The sequence below is a fragment of the Cervus canadensis genome, chromosome 6, assembly GCF_019320065.1.
Source record: "Cervus canadensis isolate Bull #8, Minnesota chromosome 6, ASM1932006v1, whole genome shotgun sequence".
Classification (NCBI taxonomy): Eukaryota; Metazoa; Chordata; class Mammalia; order Artiodactyla; family Cervidae; genus Cervus; species Cervus canadensis.
The window spans coordinates 37,258,362-37,273,439 of NC_057391.1; the positions used below are offsets into that span (position 1 = coordinate 37,258,362).

Genomic DNA, 15,078 nt, shown 5'->3' on the forward strand with positions numbered 1-15,078 from the left:
GATCTCCTTGCAGTCCAAGGGACTCTCAAGAGTCTTCTCCAACACCACAGTTCAAAAGCATCGGTTCTTCGGCACTCAGCTTTCTTTATAGTCCAACTACTAGAAAAACCATAGCTTTGACTAGATGGACTTTTGTTGGCAAAGTAATGTCTCTGCTTTTTAATATGCTGTCTAGGTTGGTCATAATTTTTATTCCAAGGAACTTAATTTCATGGCTGCAGTCACCATCTACAGTGATTTTGGAGCCCCCCAAAATAAAGTCTGCCACTGTTTCCACTGTTTCGCCACCTGTTTGCTATGAAGTGATGGGGCCAGATGCCATGATCTTAGTTTTCTGAATGTTGAGTTTTAAGCCAACCTTTTCACTCTCCTCTTTCACTTTCATCAAGAGGCTCTTAGTTCTTTTTCACTTCCTGCTATAAGGGTGGTGTCATCTGCATATCTGAGGTTATTGATATTTCTCCCGGTAATCTTGATTCCAGCTTGTGCTTCATCCAGCCCAGCATTTCTCATGATGTACTCTTCATATAAGTTAAATAAGCAGGGTGACAATATACAGCCTTGACGTACTCTTTTCCCGATTTGGAACCAGTCTTTTGTTCCATGTCCAGTTCTAACTGTTGCTTCTTGACCTGCATACAGGTTTCTCAGGAGGCAGGTGAGGTGGTCTGGTATTCTCATCTCTTGAAGAATTTTCCACAGTTTGTTGTGATCCACACAGTCAAAGGCTTTGGTGTAGTCGATAAAGCAGAAGTAGATGTTTTTCTGGAACTCTCTTGTTTTTTTGATGATCCAACAGATTATGGCAATTTGATCACTGGTTCCTGTGCCTTTTCTAAATCCAGTGTGAACATCTGGAAGTTCACGGTTCATGTACTGTTGAAGCCTGGCTTGGAGAATTTTGAACATTACTTTGCTAGCGTGTGAGATGAGTGTAGTTGTGCGGTAGTTTCACAGGTCAAATATGCATTTACTGCACCTAGCCTACTGAACATCATAGCTTAGCCCAGCTTACCTTAAACATGCTCAGAACACTTACATTAGCCTGCAGTTGGGCAAAATCATCTAACACAAAGCCTATATTGTAATAAAGTGTTGAATTTCTCATATGTAGTTTATTGAATACTATACTGAAAGTGAGAACCAGAATGTTTATAAGTGTACCAGCTGTTTACCCTCCAGCTCAAGTGGCTGACTGGGAGCACAGCGTGGTTGCCCAGTACCATGAAAGTATTGTACAGCAAATGACTCACCTGGGAAAAGACTGAAATTCAGATTTTTGGTTTGTACTAAACTCGTATCACTTTCACACCATGGTAAAGTCGAAGGATTGTAAATCAAGCCATAGTTAAGTTGGAAACTGTCTAGATAGATTACACTCACTTCTCCCAAGGACGCAACTTACCAATGGAGTTAGAGAATAACTGAAAGGAAATCTGCCTTCTTCAGTCAGTATGACAGAGGGAACTTCGTGGTATCTTAACATCCAGTGTGAGTTCTTATCCTCTCAACAAAATAACATTCATTCTTGGAACTTACTTATAAATTTTAACATCAAATATAAATTGTTCTCTTTTGTGTATTTTCCCTTATGAAACAAATTATGAACTTTTATAATTTATTCTGTATTTAAGAGCACTTTATAATAATGTTTGTTACATCACTGTAGTGCTATGTTATAAAGATGCTATGTGCCATTAAAAAATAGGGATTTTTGTTAGGACTCTGTGTCTTGGATAGAGTTCACATTTAGTGAAACATACATATCTGCAGAGGCTTATGAGACTGATTCTTTCAAGTCACCCAAGAAAATCTGTCCTCCTTTGTCCCCCCCCCCCCCCCCATTTTACAGATAATGTCCATCAGTCAACACTGCTGTCTTGAAGTGGTCACTTTAGATAGGAAAATATTTTCATTCTGCATGAATAAAAGTTTATCTAATAACAAGAGACCCAACTTAATGGTCTCCTGTTTTTCTCATCATTTTCCTTTCTCATTTGTCATTTTGATTGTGTTTCTCTCCTCAGTAACTCTGCTGATCTTTCTCATTACAACCAAAATGTCACCACTTATAGCCACATTAGGATTCCAATATCAAGTAGACATAAGCTATGTTGACTCATCTCATAAATAACTCCAAGGAGAAAAGGGGGGATATAAGAACTTTTAGGATAGAGGGGAAGCATTGAGAAGAGGAACAGTGGTACAGTCGAGCTGCAGGAGCTACAGTTATTGCCCAAGCACCATTAGAAAATTTTAGCTAAAAGGAAATAGAACTGTTTAAAATATCACTCAGATATGGGTCATCTGATATGATATGTGACCTTTATAAATAGAAATGTTTTCCCTATGTTGTTTTGACAGGGATTCACATGGAATAAATATTTAGGGTACATTACACAGTATCTGTAGTTGCCATTGGCAACTCAGTGTAGCATGCTGATGCTCTTAAGTTGTACAGACAGACTCCTATCTCGGGAATGTTTATTAGTAGTCAGATAATGCCTGTTAACAATAAACTGAAGCTAAATTCTAAAACATACCCTCTCTATAAAAACAACTGAGCATTCACAGTTGGCTGAATAACTGGATCTTTGATATTTTTGTCAGAGAAAAAAAGTTTTAATTCATTAGTAATGGAAAGGATTACATGTCACTACCCTAAGAGCTGGAACCAGAGGTATAGAGAGGCTGTTAGATTAGTATTTAAATCTAAATATTATCACCTCTTATTTGTTCAGATTTTCTTGACTTAATGAAGTGAAACACTGTCATGTATCAGATCTGTCTAATAGTGAAGTTATATAAAGTTAAGAGTCATACTTAGGTTATAAAAATGAAGAGCCCGTGTTTGTTCACAGTACTAGAATAATTTTAAAATCCTGAAAGGACAGTATTAAGTACCAATTTTAAATGCATATGCCCTTGACAGAAAATGTCTTACAAAACTTTTTGCATACAATCAAGAATATATGTAGAAAGAACTTACACCATAGCATTATAAAATGGTGCAAGTTCGAAACAACTTGCATCATTACGAAATAAATTATGGTTGTTGTGGTTGTTCAGTCACTAAGTCATGTCTGACTCTTTGCAACCTCATGAACTGCAGCACGCCAGCCTTCTCTGTCCTTCACTATTTCTGTGAGTTTGCTCAAACTTACGTTCATTGAGTCAGTGATGCCATCCAACCATCTCATCCTCTGTCGTCCCCTTCTCCTCCTGCCTCCAATCCCTCCCAGCATCAGGGTCTTTTCCAGTGAGTCAGCTCTTGGCATCATGTGCCCAAAGTATTGGAGCTTCAGCATCAGTCCTTCCAATGAATATTCAGGGTTGATTTCCTTTAGGATTGACTGGTTTGATCTCATTGCTGTCCAAGGGACTCTCAAAAGTCTTCTCCAGCACCACAGTTCAAAAGCATCAGTTCTTCAGCACTGAGCCTTCTTTATGGTCCCACTCTCACATCCATACATGACTAATGGAAAAACCATAGCTTTGACTATATGAACCTCTGTCGGCAAAGTGATGTCTCTGCTTATGGTACTAAGCAGTTATTGCAAATAGCTACCTTGGTGGTCAGCCAAGCAACACGAGATGGCTGAGGGGACACTGAAAGGGTGAGGTGGGGGAGACAAAATGAGCAGGGGTGTACAGCACATAATCTTTCCCCCTGTGACTGGGCCAGCAGTCCACTTCTCTGCTGGGACCATGTCCATATCTGCTGTCAGTCTGCCAGACATTCATGGCCTACCTTCTGCCCAAGGAGGTCTATTTAGCTGGAAAAGAACTCCTCATGCTAGTACTAAAGATGCAAGAAAGTGAGAGAAGGGAGAACCTCATTCATTTTAATTCCTGTGTACTTAGCCCCCTGAATGTCAAGATTTTCTCCTCCCACAAAACCGAGGCAGTTTCTGCTTTCTGAAGACATTCTTCTGTTGTATATAAATATCCTTTGCTCTTTGCACAAGTTCCTATGGTTTGAAAAATTTTATCTGCCAACCTACCAAATGACAACATAATCATTTTCCCCTTTGCAAATTAATGAAGACTTCTGTGAGTATATGCCAAAGTCAGTGCCCTAGAGGTGGAGGATAGCTTGAGTCTTCCAGATGCCTTCTATATGTGAGGCACTGTGCTAAACACTTAGCATGAATTATCTAATCTTCAAAACAGTGCCATAGGTAGGTTTTATTACATTTTACACAAAATGTAAAAACAGAATAAATATTCTCAGGGTCACATAGCAAGTGGCAGAATCACATATATAAAAAGTGTTTGTATGAAAATGCACAGAAAATGATCTGGGAGATGACTCCTGGAAGATGGGAGTTTTTAAAGAAGAAATTTTCTTTTTTTTTTTTTTCACTCTACTTATTTCTGTATTGCTTGAATTTTTAATACGAGCATGTAGTACTTTTGTAATTTTGAAAAAAAAAAAATCCTTTTTCTCAGAAATAGGAAAAGACAGAATTTTGGCACTACCAGGCACTTAATGTAAACTGTTGTAAGGGATTGTCCTCAGAATTTAAAGGTTCCAAAGTAGATTTCAGGGGTGGAAACTACCATTTAGCAACATTCACTTAAAATTTGTAGAACTCAGTATCTGGTATGGGATAGGTAACCTAAAACGGATTTCCTTGAACAGCTCATGAGACAGTTTTCCTGGCACTCCTCCATTTTCTTTCCTTTTTTTTAAACTCTGATTATTTTTCCTTTTCTACATTTGTTTATTTTCAATATCTTATGTGTATTACTGGAGCAAACACCTAGTAAATGTGCTAGGGATACCCCTGGGGTATTTGCCAGTCTCCTTCAGCAACCCAAAGGAATGAACTCTGCTTGGTAAATATGAGCTCTGCTCATTTAAGTGTGGTCTGGATATGATAAAATGAATTGAGTATTGGATCAGAGTCTCTTGCTTATTAAAGCTAAGTAAATGATCTTCCAAATTGCCTTGAGAGACTTGATCAGTCTTTTGCTGGTATACAATGATAGAAGCTTTTCTTTAATTGGAAGAAGTGTATGTGTTTAAAAAAAGGAATTTTATCACCTACTTTGGTATGTATTTCCAAGCACTCTTCAACTCTGTCCAAACTCTAGCCTCACAATTAACTCTATACCTATTACTAGATGTACTTCTCTCAGAAGTGACTGTCTCCTCCCTAGATCTTATTGTCATTTTAAAGTATTTTTTGTTTTGCTTTACTGGGAGCGGAAGCAATTATAGGTCCATCAGGAGGAAGTTGTTCAGTTATATCAGAAGTACAGTGTCATTTCCACTGTTCTTTTTCTCTCTAGCTTCCCATTGACCGAGGTGGAGGTGAAGGAAAGGCCATGTACATTGACACCGAAGGTACCTTTAGGCCAGAACGGCTGCTAGCAGTGGCTGAGAGGTAGGTTACTGGATCAGACAAGAGAAATACGGCTCCATCTGTCACTGTAGTGATTGCCAGGGTTAGTCTGGCTGAAGAGTGTCTTTTCCTCTCTCTTATTGCTCCATATCCCAGAGTTGTTTGTGTGTTTCAAAAGAATAACCTTCCTTAGGAAAAAAACACACTTCTTTAGTCAAAAAACCCGTGAGTTGCTGTCAAACTGGATAAAAAACAAGGTCAACTATATGCTGCCTTCCAGAGAACCCGTTTAGATTCAAAGACACAAATAGACTGAAACTAAAAAGATGGAAAAAGATATTGCATGCAAATAGTAACCATAGAGGGCTGAAGTAGCTATACCAATACCAGACAAAACAGACTTTAAGACCAAAAAAAGCACTAATTGAGGCAAAGAGGAACATCTTATAACTAAAAGGTCAGTTCATCCAGACGATAAACAAATATATATGCACTTAATAGAGCCCCAAAATATGTGCATAATTATTGGGGACTAACACCTCACTCTCAGTAATGGATAGAGCATTTATCAGATGCCCTGATAAAGAGCATCTACCAGAACCTACAGCTGGCATTTTAATAGTGAAAATCTGAATGATTTCTCCTTAAGATTGGGAATAAGGCAAGGATCTCCACACTCACCACTTACATTTCCCATTGTACTGAAGGTCCCAGCCAGTGCAGTCAGGCAAGAAAATGAAATAAAAAGCATCCAGATTGGAATAGAAAATATAAACTATCTTCATTAATCAATGACATGATCCTATATGTAGAAAATCATTAAGAAGCTGCTGCTGCTGCTAAGTCACGTCAGTCGTGTCCGACTCTGTGTGACCCCATAGACAGCAGCCCAACAGGCTCCTCTGTCCCTGGGATTCACCAGGCAAGAACACTAGAGTGGGTTGCCATTTCCTTCTCCAGTGCATGAAAGTGAAAAGTGAAAGCGAAGTCGCTCAGTCATGTCCGACTCTTAGCAACCCCATGGACTGTAGCCTACCAGGCTCCTCTGTCCATGGGATTCTCCAGGCAAGAGTACTGGAGTGGGTATTAAGAAGCCACATACACAAAAAACTACTAGAACTAAATTAGTTGAAAGGATGCAATCTCAATATGCAAAAATCCATTGTATTTCTATATACTAGCAATGAATAATTCAAAAATTAAGAAAATAATTCCATTCACAGTAGTATCACAAAGAATGAAATAGTAATAAATTTAACAGAAGTCCAAGACTTGTACACCGATAGCTAACATTGCTGAAAGAAACTGAAGAAGATCTACATAGAGAAACATTTCACATTCATGGATTGGAAGATGTGATATTATTAAAATGGTAATTATCCCTCAAATTGACCTACAAATTCAATACAATGCCCATTGAAATTCCACCAACCTTTTTTCCAGATATTGACAAGCTGATTATAAAATTAATATGGAAATATCAAGAAAAGCCAAATATCAGAAAAGCCAAAACATTCTTGGAGGAGGAAAAAAGAACAAAATTGGAGGTCTCAGTTTTCCCAATTTTAAAACTTACTATAAACAATAGTAATCAAGACAGTGTGGTGCTGCCATAAGGATAGACATATGGATCAATGGAATAGAATTGAGAGTTGACAATAAAAACTGTGTGACATTTAAACATAAACTTGCCATATAACCCAGCAATTACACTCTGGTTATGTACCCAAGAGGTATGTAAACATGTCCACACAGAGACCTGTTTGTGGATGTTTATAAGTATTATTAAATAGCCAAAACGTAGAAACAACCCACTTGTCCATCCACTGATGAATGAATAGATAAAAGGTGGTTTATCCATACAATGGAATACTATTAAATAGCTAAAAGGAATGAAGTAATGATACATGTTATAACATGGATAAACCCCAACAACATGCTAAATGACAGAAGCTAGACAGAAAAGACCAAATATAATTCCATTTATATGAAATTTCCAGAAGGAAAATCTGTAGAGACTGTAGATTCATGGTTGCCTGGGGCAGGGAGTAGGAACAGAAAGTAACTGCAGATAGATTGGAGAAATCTTTCTGAGCAATGGAAATGTTCTAAAATTGAATTATTAAAGTCATTGAATTTTACACTTAAAGCACATCGATTTTATGGTATATAAATTATACCTCAGAAAAGCTGGTAAAGAATTTATACATTTTTTCGGACCTCCCTAGTGGTCCGGTAGCTAAGACTGCACTCCCAATGCAAGGGGGACTGGGTTCAGTCCCTTGTCAGGGAACTGTTAATAGATCCCACATTCTGCAACTAAGACCTGGTGTAGCCAAATAAGTAATAATTTATTTTAATTAAAAAAAAGAATTTGTAATTTTCCTACATCCCCTAATAGAGCTTTCAAATAAACTTTCAAAATTGTTTTCCTTAATTTTCCCTTGTCTAGGGTCAAATATGATAATTTGATCCCTACCACACATTTTACTGAAACCTAGTGATTAAATGGAATTTAATTGCATGTTGAGATGTTAGATTCACATTGGAACCTGCCATGCTAAGTTAAGGAGAATTCTCTAGTTTTATAATTATAACAGAATTCTCTTTCCCATTTTACAATTGGAGGAGTCCAAGTCATCAGATGTACACCACTGAGGCATAAAATTAGGTTGGAACAATAATTGTAGCCCTTTGCTTCTTACAAAACCCCTGTCAGGAAAAATTACTTTCTTGCAACCTGATTTCAGTTTACTAGAGATGAATATATCGAAATGTAGATTCCTTCCCAAAGTTGATTTTGGTGTTCTACAGAAAAGTATGCTATTTTATTAGTTGAAGAGTTCTTTTGGATTAAGTCACTAAGATTTTGTCCAGTAATATAAATGAGTGTTCAGATAGGATGTATGAGATAGTAGAATGTTATGAGGACTGGGACTTTGTTTTGACCATTCACTGTATGCCCAAGCCCTAGAACAGAGCATTCGATGTTTGTTAATGAACTAATATTTATTAGAGCCATGTTTATGGCTGTTTTGTCAACTAAAAGAAAAATGTTTAGAAATTTTATTCATTTTAATCACTTCTATCAGGAACATTTTTATAATTGAGTTTATACTTAAGTATATTGCATTTAAATTTATATTTCTGAGAAAGTTAAGGACAGGGCCTCCTAAGATAATTAATACCTAATTTCCTTCCACAAGAGAACAACTCTCATTGATAAATTTTTGCCATGCTCTGTTGAAGAATATTATTCAGGTGACTAGCTCAGAGGTTTCTAAGACTCTAGTCCTCCCTATAACTTCATTAGCATCACCTGGAAAATTGAAATGCAGATCCTCTGATTACACTACAGGTCTACGGAAATAGAGATGATCAAGAGACTCTGAGGATAGGGTCCACCAGTGGTGTGACAAGCTCCCCAGGTGATTGGGATGCTTGCTGAAGTTGGAGAACCATGGCCACAATTGCTTGCTAGAGTGTCCCTACCTTTTTGGAATGTATTTAAAATACTATGAAAGAGAGAATGACAGAACTCCCTTGAGGCAATACAGCCGAGTTTTTCAATCTTACATGTTAATCACCTGAGGTTTTTTGTTTTTACTATGAAAATTCCCATTTTTTTCTTCCAGTTTTATTGAGATATAATTGACATATAGCACTATATAAGTTTTTATGTGTGTATGGAATACTTGATATATAGTTGATTTTTTTATATTTGGTTGCATCTGGTCTTTTTTGTTTTTTATTTATTATTATTTTTAAAATATTTCATTATTTGGCTGTGCCAGGTCTTAGTTGCAGCATGTGGGATTTAGTCCCCTAGCCACTGGACCACCAGAAGTCCCTGCGTCTGGTCTTCGTTGTGGCACAGGGGCTCAGTAGCCCTGCGGCATGTGGGATCTTAGTTCTTCAACCAGGGATTGAACTTGTGTGCCCTGCATTGGAAGGTGGATTCTTAACCACTGGACCTCCAGGGAAGTCTCACATATAGTTGATTTACAATATTATATTAGTTCAGGTGTATAACACACTGATGCAATATTTTTATAGATTATACTCCATTTAAAGTTATTACAAAATATTGGCTATATTACCTGTGCTGTACAATATATCCTTGTGGCTTATTTAGTTAATATATATAATAGTTTGTACCTCTTAATCCTTTACCCCTATTTTGTCTCTCCCCCATTCTTCTCCCCACTGGTAACTACTTGCTCCCTATATCTTTGAGTCTGTTTCTGTTTTGTTATATTTATTTATTACATCCCACATATAAGTGATAACATACAGTATTTGTCTTTCTTTGTCTGACTTATTTCACTAAGCATAATGCTCTCCAGGTCTATCCATGTTGTTACAAATGACAAGATTTCATTCTTTGTTATGACTGAGTAATATTCTATTGAATATATATACCACATCTTTATCCATTCCTCTGTTGTTGGCAGGTTAGGTTGCTTCCTTATCTTGGCTGTTGTGAATAATGCTCTGAACATGGGGATGCATATATCTTTTTGAATTAGTCTTTTTTTCTTTAGATATATACCCAGCAGTGAAATTACTAGATCATATGATAATTTACTTTCCTGAGGAACCTCCACACTATTCTCCATAGTGACTGTACCTATTTATATTCCCACCAGCAGTGCATGAGGGTTCACTTTTCTCTACATCCTTGGCAGCACTTATTTTCTTTTGGAGAACAGCCATTCTGACAGGTGTCAGGTGATAAAATCATTGTGATTTTGATTTGTATTTCCCTAGTGATTAGTGATACTGATCATCTTTTCATGTGCCAGGTATTTGTTAAATATGCAAATTACCATGACTATTCCATGAACATTGTAATTCAAAGTTTGGTTTAGGTCTGGGAATTTAGTTTTTTTACAGGTGTTCCAGATTATTCTTACCCTTATGGAGGTTCTGGAAAAACTAAGAGAAGTTGCTTATTTCCAGCCAGCTTTTTCCAAGTTGTAGGAATTGAAAATTCTCTACTACTTCAAGAATATAAGCACAGAGATCCCCACAATCATCTTTATGAACTCTGCTGAAAGAAGGGCCAGGATGACTCTGTTTTTCTAGTAATGTCTGTATTCTGACAGCAGAAGGTAGTTTCCATTCCTGATAGTAGATTATATCAATGTTTCTTGAGGCAAGACTAGAAGGTTTATCTAGGATAGTACTTAGGCCTCTTCAGTCCTTTGTCTATCTTATAGTTATGATTTAAATACAGAAAATTTTATCTTTTTATTCCCATTTGGTCATGATCCTAAGGTAAAACTGTCTTCGCTTCATCTTCTTGTCTCCATGCCTAGACTCAACAAATTTATCATCATCAATCCACTTTAAAAAAGAAAAACAAAAAAACTAGCTAAACTTCCATTTGTATTGATAATGGCAAAGAATAACTGGTGAACTGTCCAAGAAAGTGCAAAGACTGGGTTTGCCAAATATGATGAATCCATTGTAAGATGTAGAAAATTCAGTTGGGTAGAGTGGCACCTCCTGATATCGAGGCTCAGCTTATTGCAGGGTTATTTCAAGTGCTAGAACATTCTTTTGTTTTTCTATTCTTTTGGGTAGGAAAACAGGAAAACTACTAAAGCTAAGTCTCAGAAGAGTAGGTTTGACACAGTGTATGCTTTTGTAATGATCAGAATCTTTACACAGAATAGATTGCTTCTCTTAAAAGATAAACTCTTAAGCATAGAAACTTTTGGATCTTAAGAAATTATAGCACATAGATTTTATTTCAACAGGCTGTCTTTTGAACTGTTACATAAGGGAGTCAGTATTATACTTTTGAACTATAATGATTTTAGGTAACATATAAAAATATTACTTGAGTTAAAGTGATGACATATGATTCTCTTTGTTTGGATTACGGTTAAAAACTTCGTATTCAGCAATATTTATTCAGAATTTACGGTATAAAACAAATGTGCTAGTTGGAAAGGCATAGTCTTTTCCCTCAAGGAATCTGCAGTCTAGTAAAAGAACAGCAGGCAGCTCCTCACAAGTGCCTAAAAAGGCCTAAGTCAAGTTTTCTCGAAGTGCAGAAGAGGGGGAATCACATCTATTCAAGACATGCAGGGAAGCTTTTATAAAAGTACTGGCATTTAGCTGAGTCTTGATAGATGAATAAATCAAACCACTTTTGAAGAAATGGGATCCTATTAGGATACATTTAATGAGAAGTTGTCTAAACTATCTTGAGTATTTATGTTTTAGGTAGCAGTTACAAAGGTAAGGAAATATAAATTGTTCTAAGAAAGGTATTTTTTAATGCAAAGGTGAAAAATCATTATTGAAATATAAGATGAATTAAGGTATTACTTCTTTAACCCTACTAGATCCGTGTCACAGATTCTATAACTTGTTACTAGCAAGAAAAAGGGGAGAATAGATGGAGTATACTTATTTCTCTTAAGTATAGGACTCTTACAGTTTTAAGTCCTGAATTTAGGAGGTTTTATTCCTATACAACAATAGTTTATATGATTTTGTTTAATTGATCTTTGAGTGATTCATTGTTTTTGTTTCAGTCCTAAATCTGTCTTGCTACCCTTTGTTTTTCCAGGAGAACGTTGATTGTTTCCTTCTATTTGGAAATTTCTCATTCTAGTTCAGGAGTCCTCAAAGAATAGATTTGGTTTATTCTGAAGTCCTGCCAGGTAGATCTACTCTAATGCAGTTGCTGTTCTCTCTTTCTCTGTAGTTTCGCTGGGCTTCCTAATAGAAAGGGAATTATATTCTTTAGCCTTCTTACTATCACTTCTTACCTACCCATTCAGGTAATTTCATTGCCTTAGTTTTGTATGCAGCCTCAAAATGCTCTCTCTTCTAGATATGGCCTCTCTGGCAGTGATGTCCTGGATAATGTAGCATATGCTCGAGGGTTCAACACAGACCACCAGACCCAGCTCCTTTATCAGGCATCGGCCATGATGGTAGAGTCCAGGTATGTGGGCAATAGAAGATACTGAGCATGTTTTCCTAGAGCCCTTGACTTGAATCTTGTACAGGCTGTGGCCAATTTGATAGTAGCTTGAATTAGAAATGGGGAGATTCAAGTTTTAGTTCCTATTTTGACACCCTTGCTTTGTGATTTAGGTCAAGTCACTGTTAAAATATGAAACTATAATTCACCTGAACTTGTTGGAAATTTTGCTATAGGTTAACTCAAGTGCATGTTGTATAAATAAGTGTAGCCATAAATATAAAATGTTAGGGTAGTGGGAAAGGGAGCAACATCTGACATAGGCTTCTAGAAACAGGCTTCAGAGAATCTGGGTTCCCTGTAGGTATGCACTGCTAATTGTAGACAGTGCCACCGCCCTCTACAGAACGGACTATTCGGGTCGAGGTGAGCTTTCAGCCAGACAGATGCACTTGGCCAGGTTTCTGCGGATGCTTTTGCGACTTGCTGATGAGGTAAGTTTTGGGGTAGGGACAGAGAATGCCTAATTTCAGGAGCTATGAATTCTAGTAGCCTTGCCAGGAGGCCAGGTTACTGGGGTCTGGTATCATCAAGGTATCAGTTAGATAAAGAGACTTTAGTCATTCATTGCTTTGGGGAGGGGGTGGCAGCAGTAAGGCTCTTGGAATGTCTGACCACAAACAATGACGTTTATGCTCTCCCTGTCAGTTTGGGGTAGCAGTGGTAATCACCAACCAGGTGGTGGCCCAGGTTGATGGAGCAGCCATGTTTGCCGCGGACCCTAAGAAGCCTATTGGAGGAAACATCATTGCTCACGCCTCAACAACAAGGTAAAGTCGACGGGACAGGCGCTTCACTATGCAGTGTCATAGTAACTGTGAAGCAGACAGGAACAACATTTCCATTTAAACCTTGTTAAAGCCGCTAGTCTGTAATTAGACACAGGAGCCTTGGCTTAACCTAATTGTCACGCTCTGGTTAAAACTAATGTTTGCTTTTAGTTCATAAAGGAATTAAAAGCTCAAGTGTGGAGGAATACATTTGAAGAATTGACAATGTCTCATTATTTTTTTAAAAAAGGTTTCAATATAGGAAATCCACTGGGGGCAGGGAGTGAGCAGAAATGGATTTCTCTGGATGGGAAGTACCCTAAGGAATACAGAAAGATCCCCCAAAATCCTTCTAGGAAACATATAAGTCTAAAAACCTTTTAGATCTACCATAAATAGATCAGGAATAGAATTTTTTAATTATAATTTTGGTGCTTTGGTCTGTCTTTGCCTCAGACTGTACCTGAGAAAAGGAAGAGGGGAAACCAGAATCTGCAAAATCTATGACTCTCCTTGTCTTCCTGAAGCTGAAGCTATGTTTGCCATCAATGCGGATGGAGTGGGAGATGCCAAAGACTGAATTGTTTTTCCTTTGTGATAAACCTTAAGCGCTGCAGACTAATGGAAAGGACTGCTCCCTGGAGTTTTTCACAGGCTTCTTCCTGTTGTGACTGCCAGCAAAAGGCTTTCAGGAAAACAGCTATTATATCGGCTTTTCTTACGGTGTAAACACGAGACAGGTCAGTGGTCACAAGCTGACCTGAATTGTTTATTCCTTCTGGAGTATATTAATCTCTATGTGATTTCTTTGGTTTGGGGGGTAGGTATGAAATACCTTTGACATCATAGTGCCTTGGGATTGACTCAGGACTAACTGCTATTGGCCACTCTTATGTCTCCAAGAGAACTAACTAAAGCTGGAGAGACCTGACTTCTCTGTCTTAATAATGTTAGGAAAAAATACCTGAGCTATGTAGCAAATGGAGTGGGTCGCCTCACAGGTTCTTTTCCATCAGTAAAAACTGTTAAATCAGAAGCAGGTTTTTAAGTTTGTGTGTCTGAATTAGCTTACGTAAGAATTTTGTTTTAATATTAAGAGCAATTCAAGATAATCATTTCAGAAGCTCTTTAGTAGATTCAATGTGGAGCTGCTAATAAAGTAGTTATTTGTAGGGAATGTGCTGTTTATAGGAGTTACTCTGGTACAAGCTGAATATTTCAACGTAGGGCCTTCATAATACTGTTTTGGCTCTGGAAAGGAATGATCAGTTTCTATTACTTTAAAACTGAAAATGTAAAGGGGAAGTCCCACCTTCAGGTGATTCACTTTATTCTCCTTTAAACTCATAGAAAGTATCACAAGATAGCTACTCCATAGCATTCCTGTGGCCTTTGTTTCTATTAAGGTTTGTATTGCATAAATCTGGTACTTGCCCAGATTATTCTGCTTTTTAGGGGTTTGAGATACTCCTTCCCCTTCACGTCTACTCAGCGTGAGTTTTAAGCAACTCTTCCAATTTCAAAGGGCCTCTTGGCTAGAATTGGGTGGAGAGGCAGTGCAAATCACAGGCTATTGCCTGTGTTGATCCTACTGTATGTAAGGAGATAGGAGGACAAAATTTAATGCAACTTTGTTTTAAAAACAGCTGTTCCCTGACCATAGACCAGAGTGCCTCCTAAGTCTTCTTCCTTTTTTTTCCATCACAAAACAAACCTGGAATGATGTAGTAAACCCACAGTGACAGACTCTGGAATGAAAGCTTGGTTCTTACATAAAAACATCTCAATCTTTTAGACCTATAAAGTATTTTAAGTGACCTTGACCTACAAACTTGTCTCAGTTTTTCTTTAACCAAAGAGCTTATTCTAAACTATTTGGTACTGTTTTTCTACTTGTCTGCAATTGCCTCACAGTAAGAAACAATTATTTAAGTGCCAAGAAAGAATTAGG

At 37.5% G+C, this 15,078-nt stretch overlaps 1 protein-coding gene across 1 annotated transcript in view; it reads left to right on the forward strand.

Moving 5' to 3' along the window:
* Positions 1-14,954, forward strand: part of RAD51 (RAD51 recombinase) — a 38,154-nt gene extending 23,200 nt beyond the window's left edge. The window contains exons 6-10 of the mRNA XM_043471497.1: positions 5,299-5,393; positions 12,205-12,318; positions 12,662-12,791; positions 13,006-13,127; positions 13,584-14,954. Coding sequence (XP_043327432.1) covers positions 5,299-5,393; positions 12,205-12,318; positions 12,662-12,791; positions 13,006-13,127; positions 13,584-13,707 — 585 coding nt within the window. The 3' untranslated portion in view covers positions 13,708-14,954. The remainder of the gene's footprint in view (positions 1-5,298; positions 5,394-12,204; positions 12,319-12,661; positions 12,792-13,005; positions 13,128-13,583) is intronic.
* The last annotated feature ends 124 nt before the right edge of the window (positions 14,955-15,078 follow it).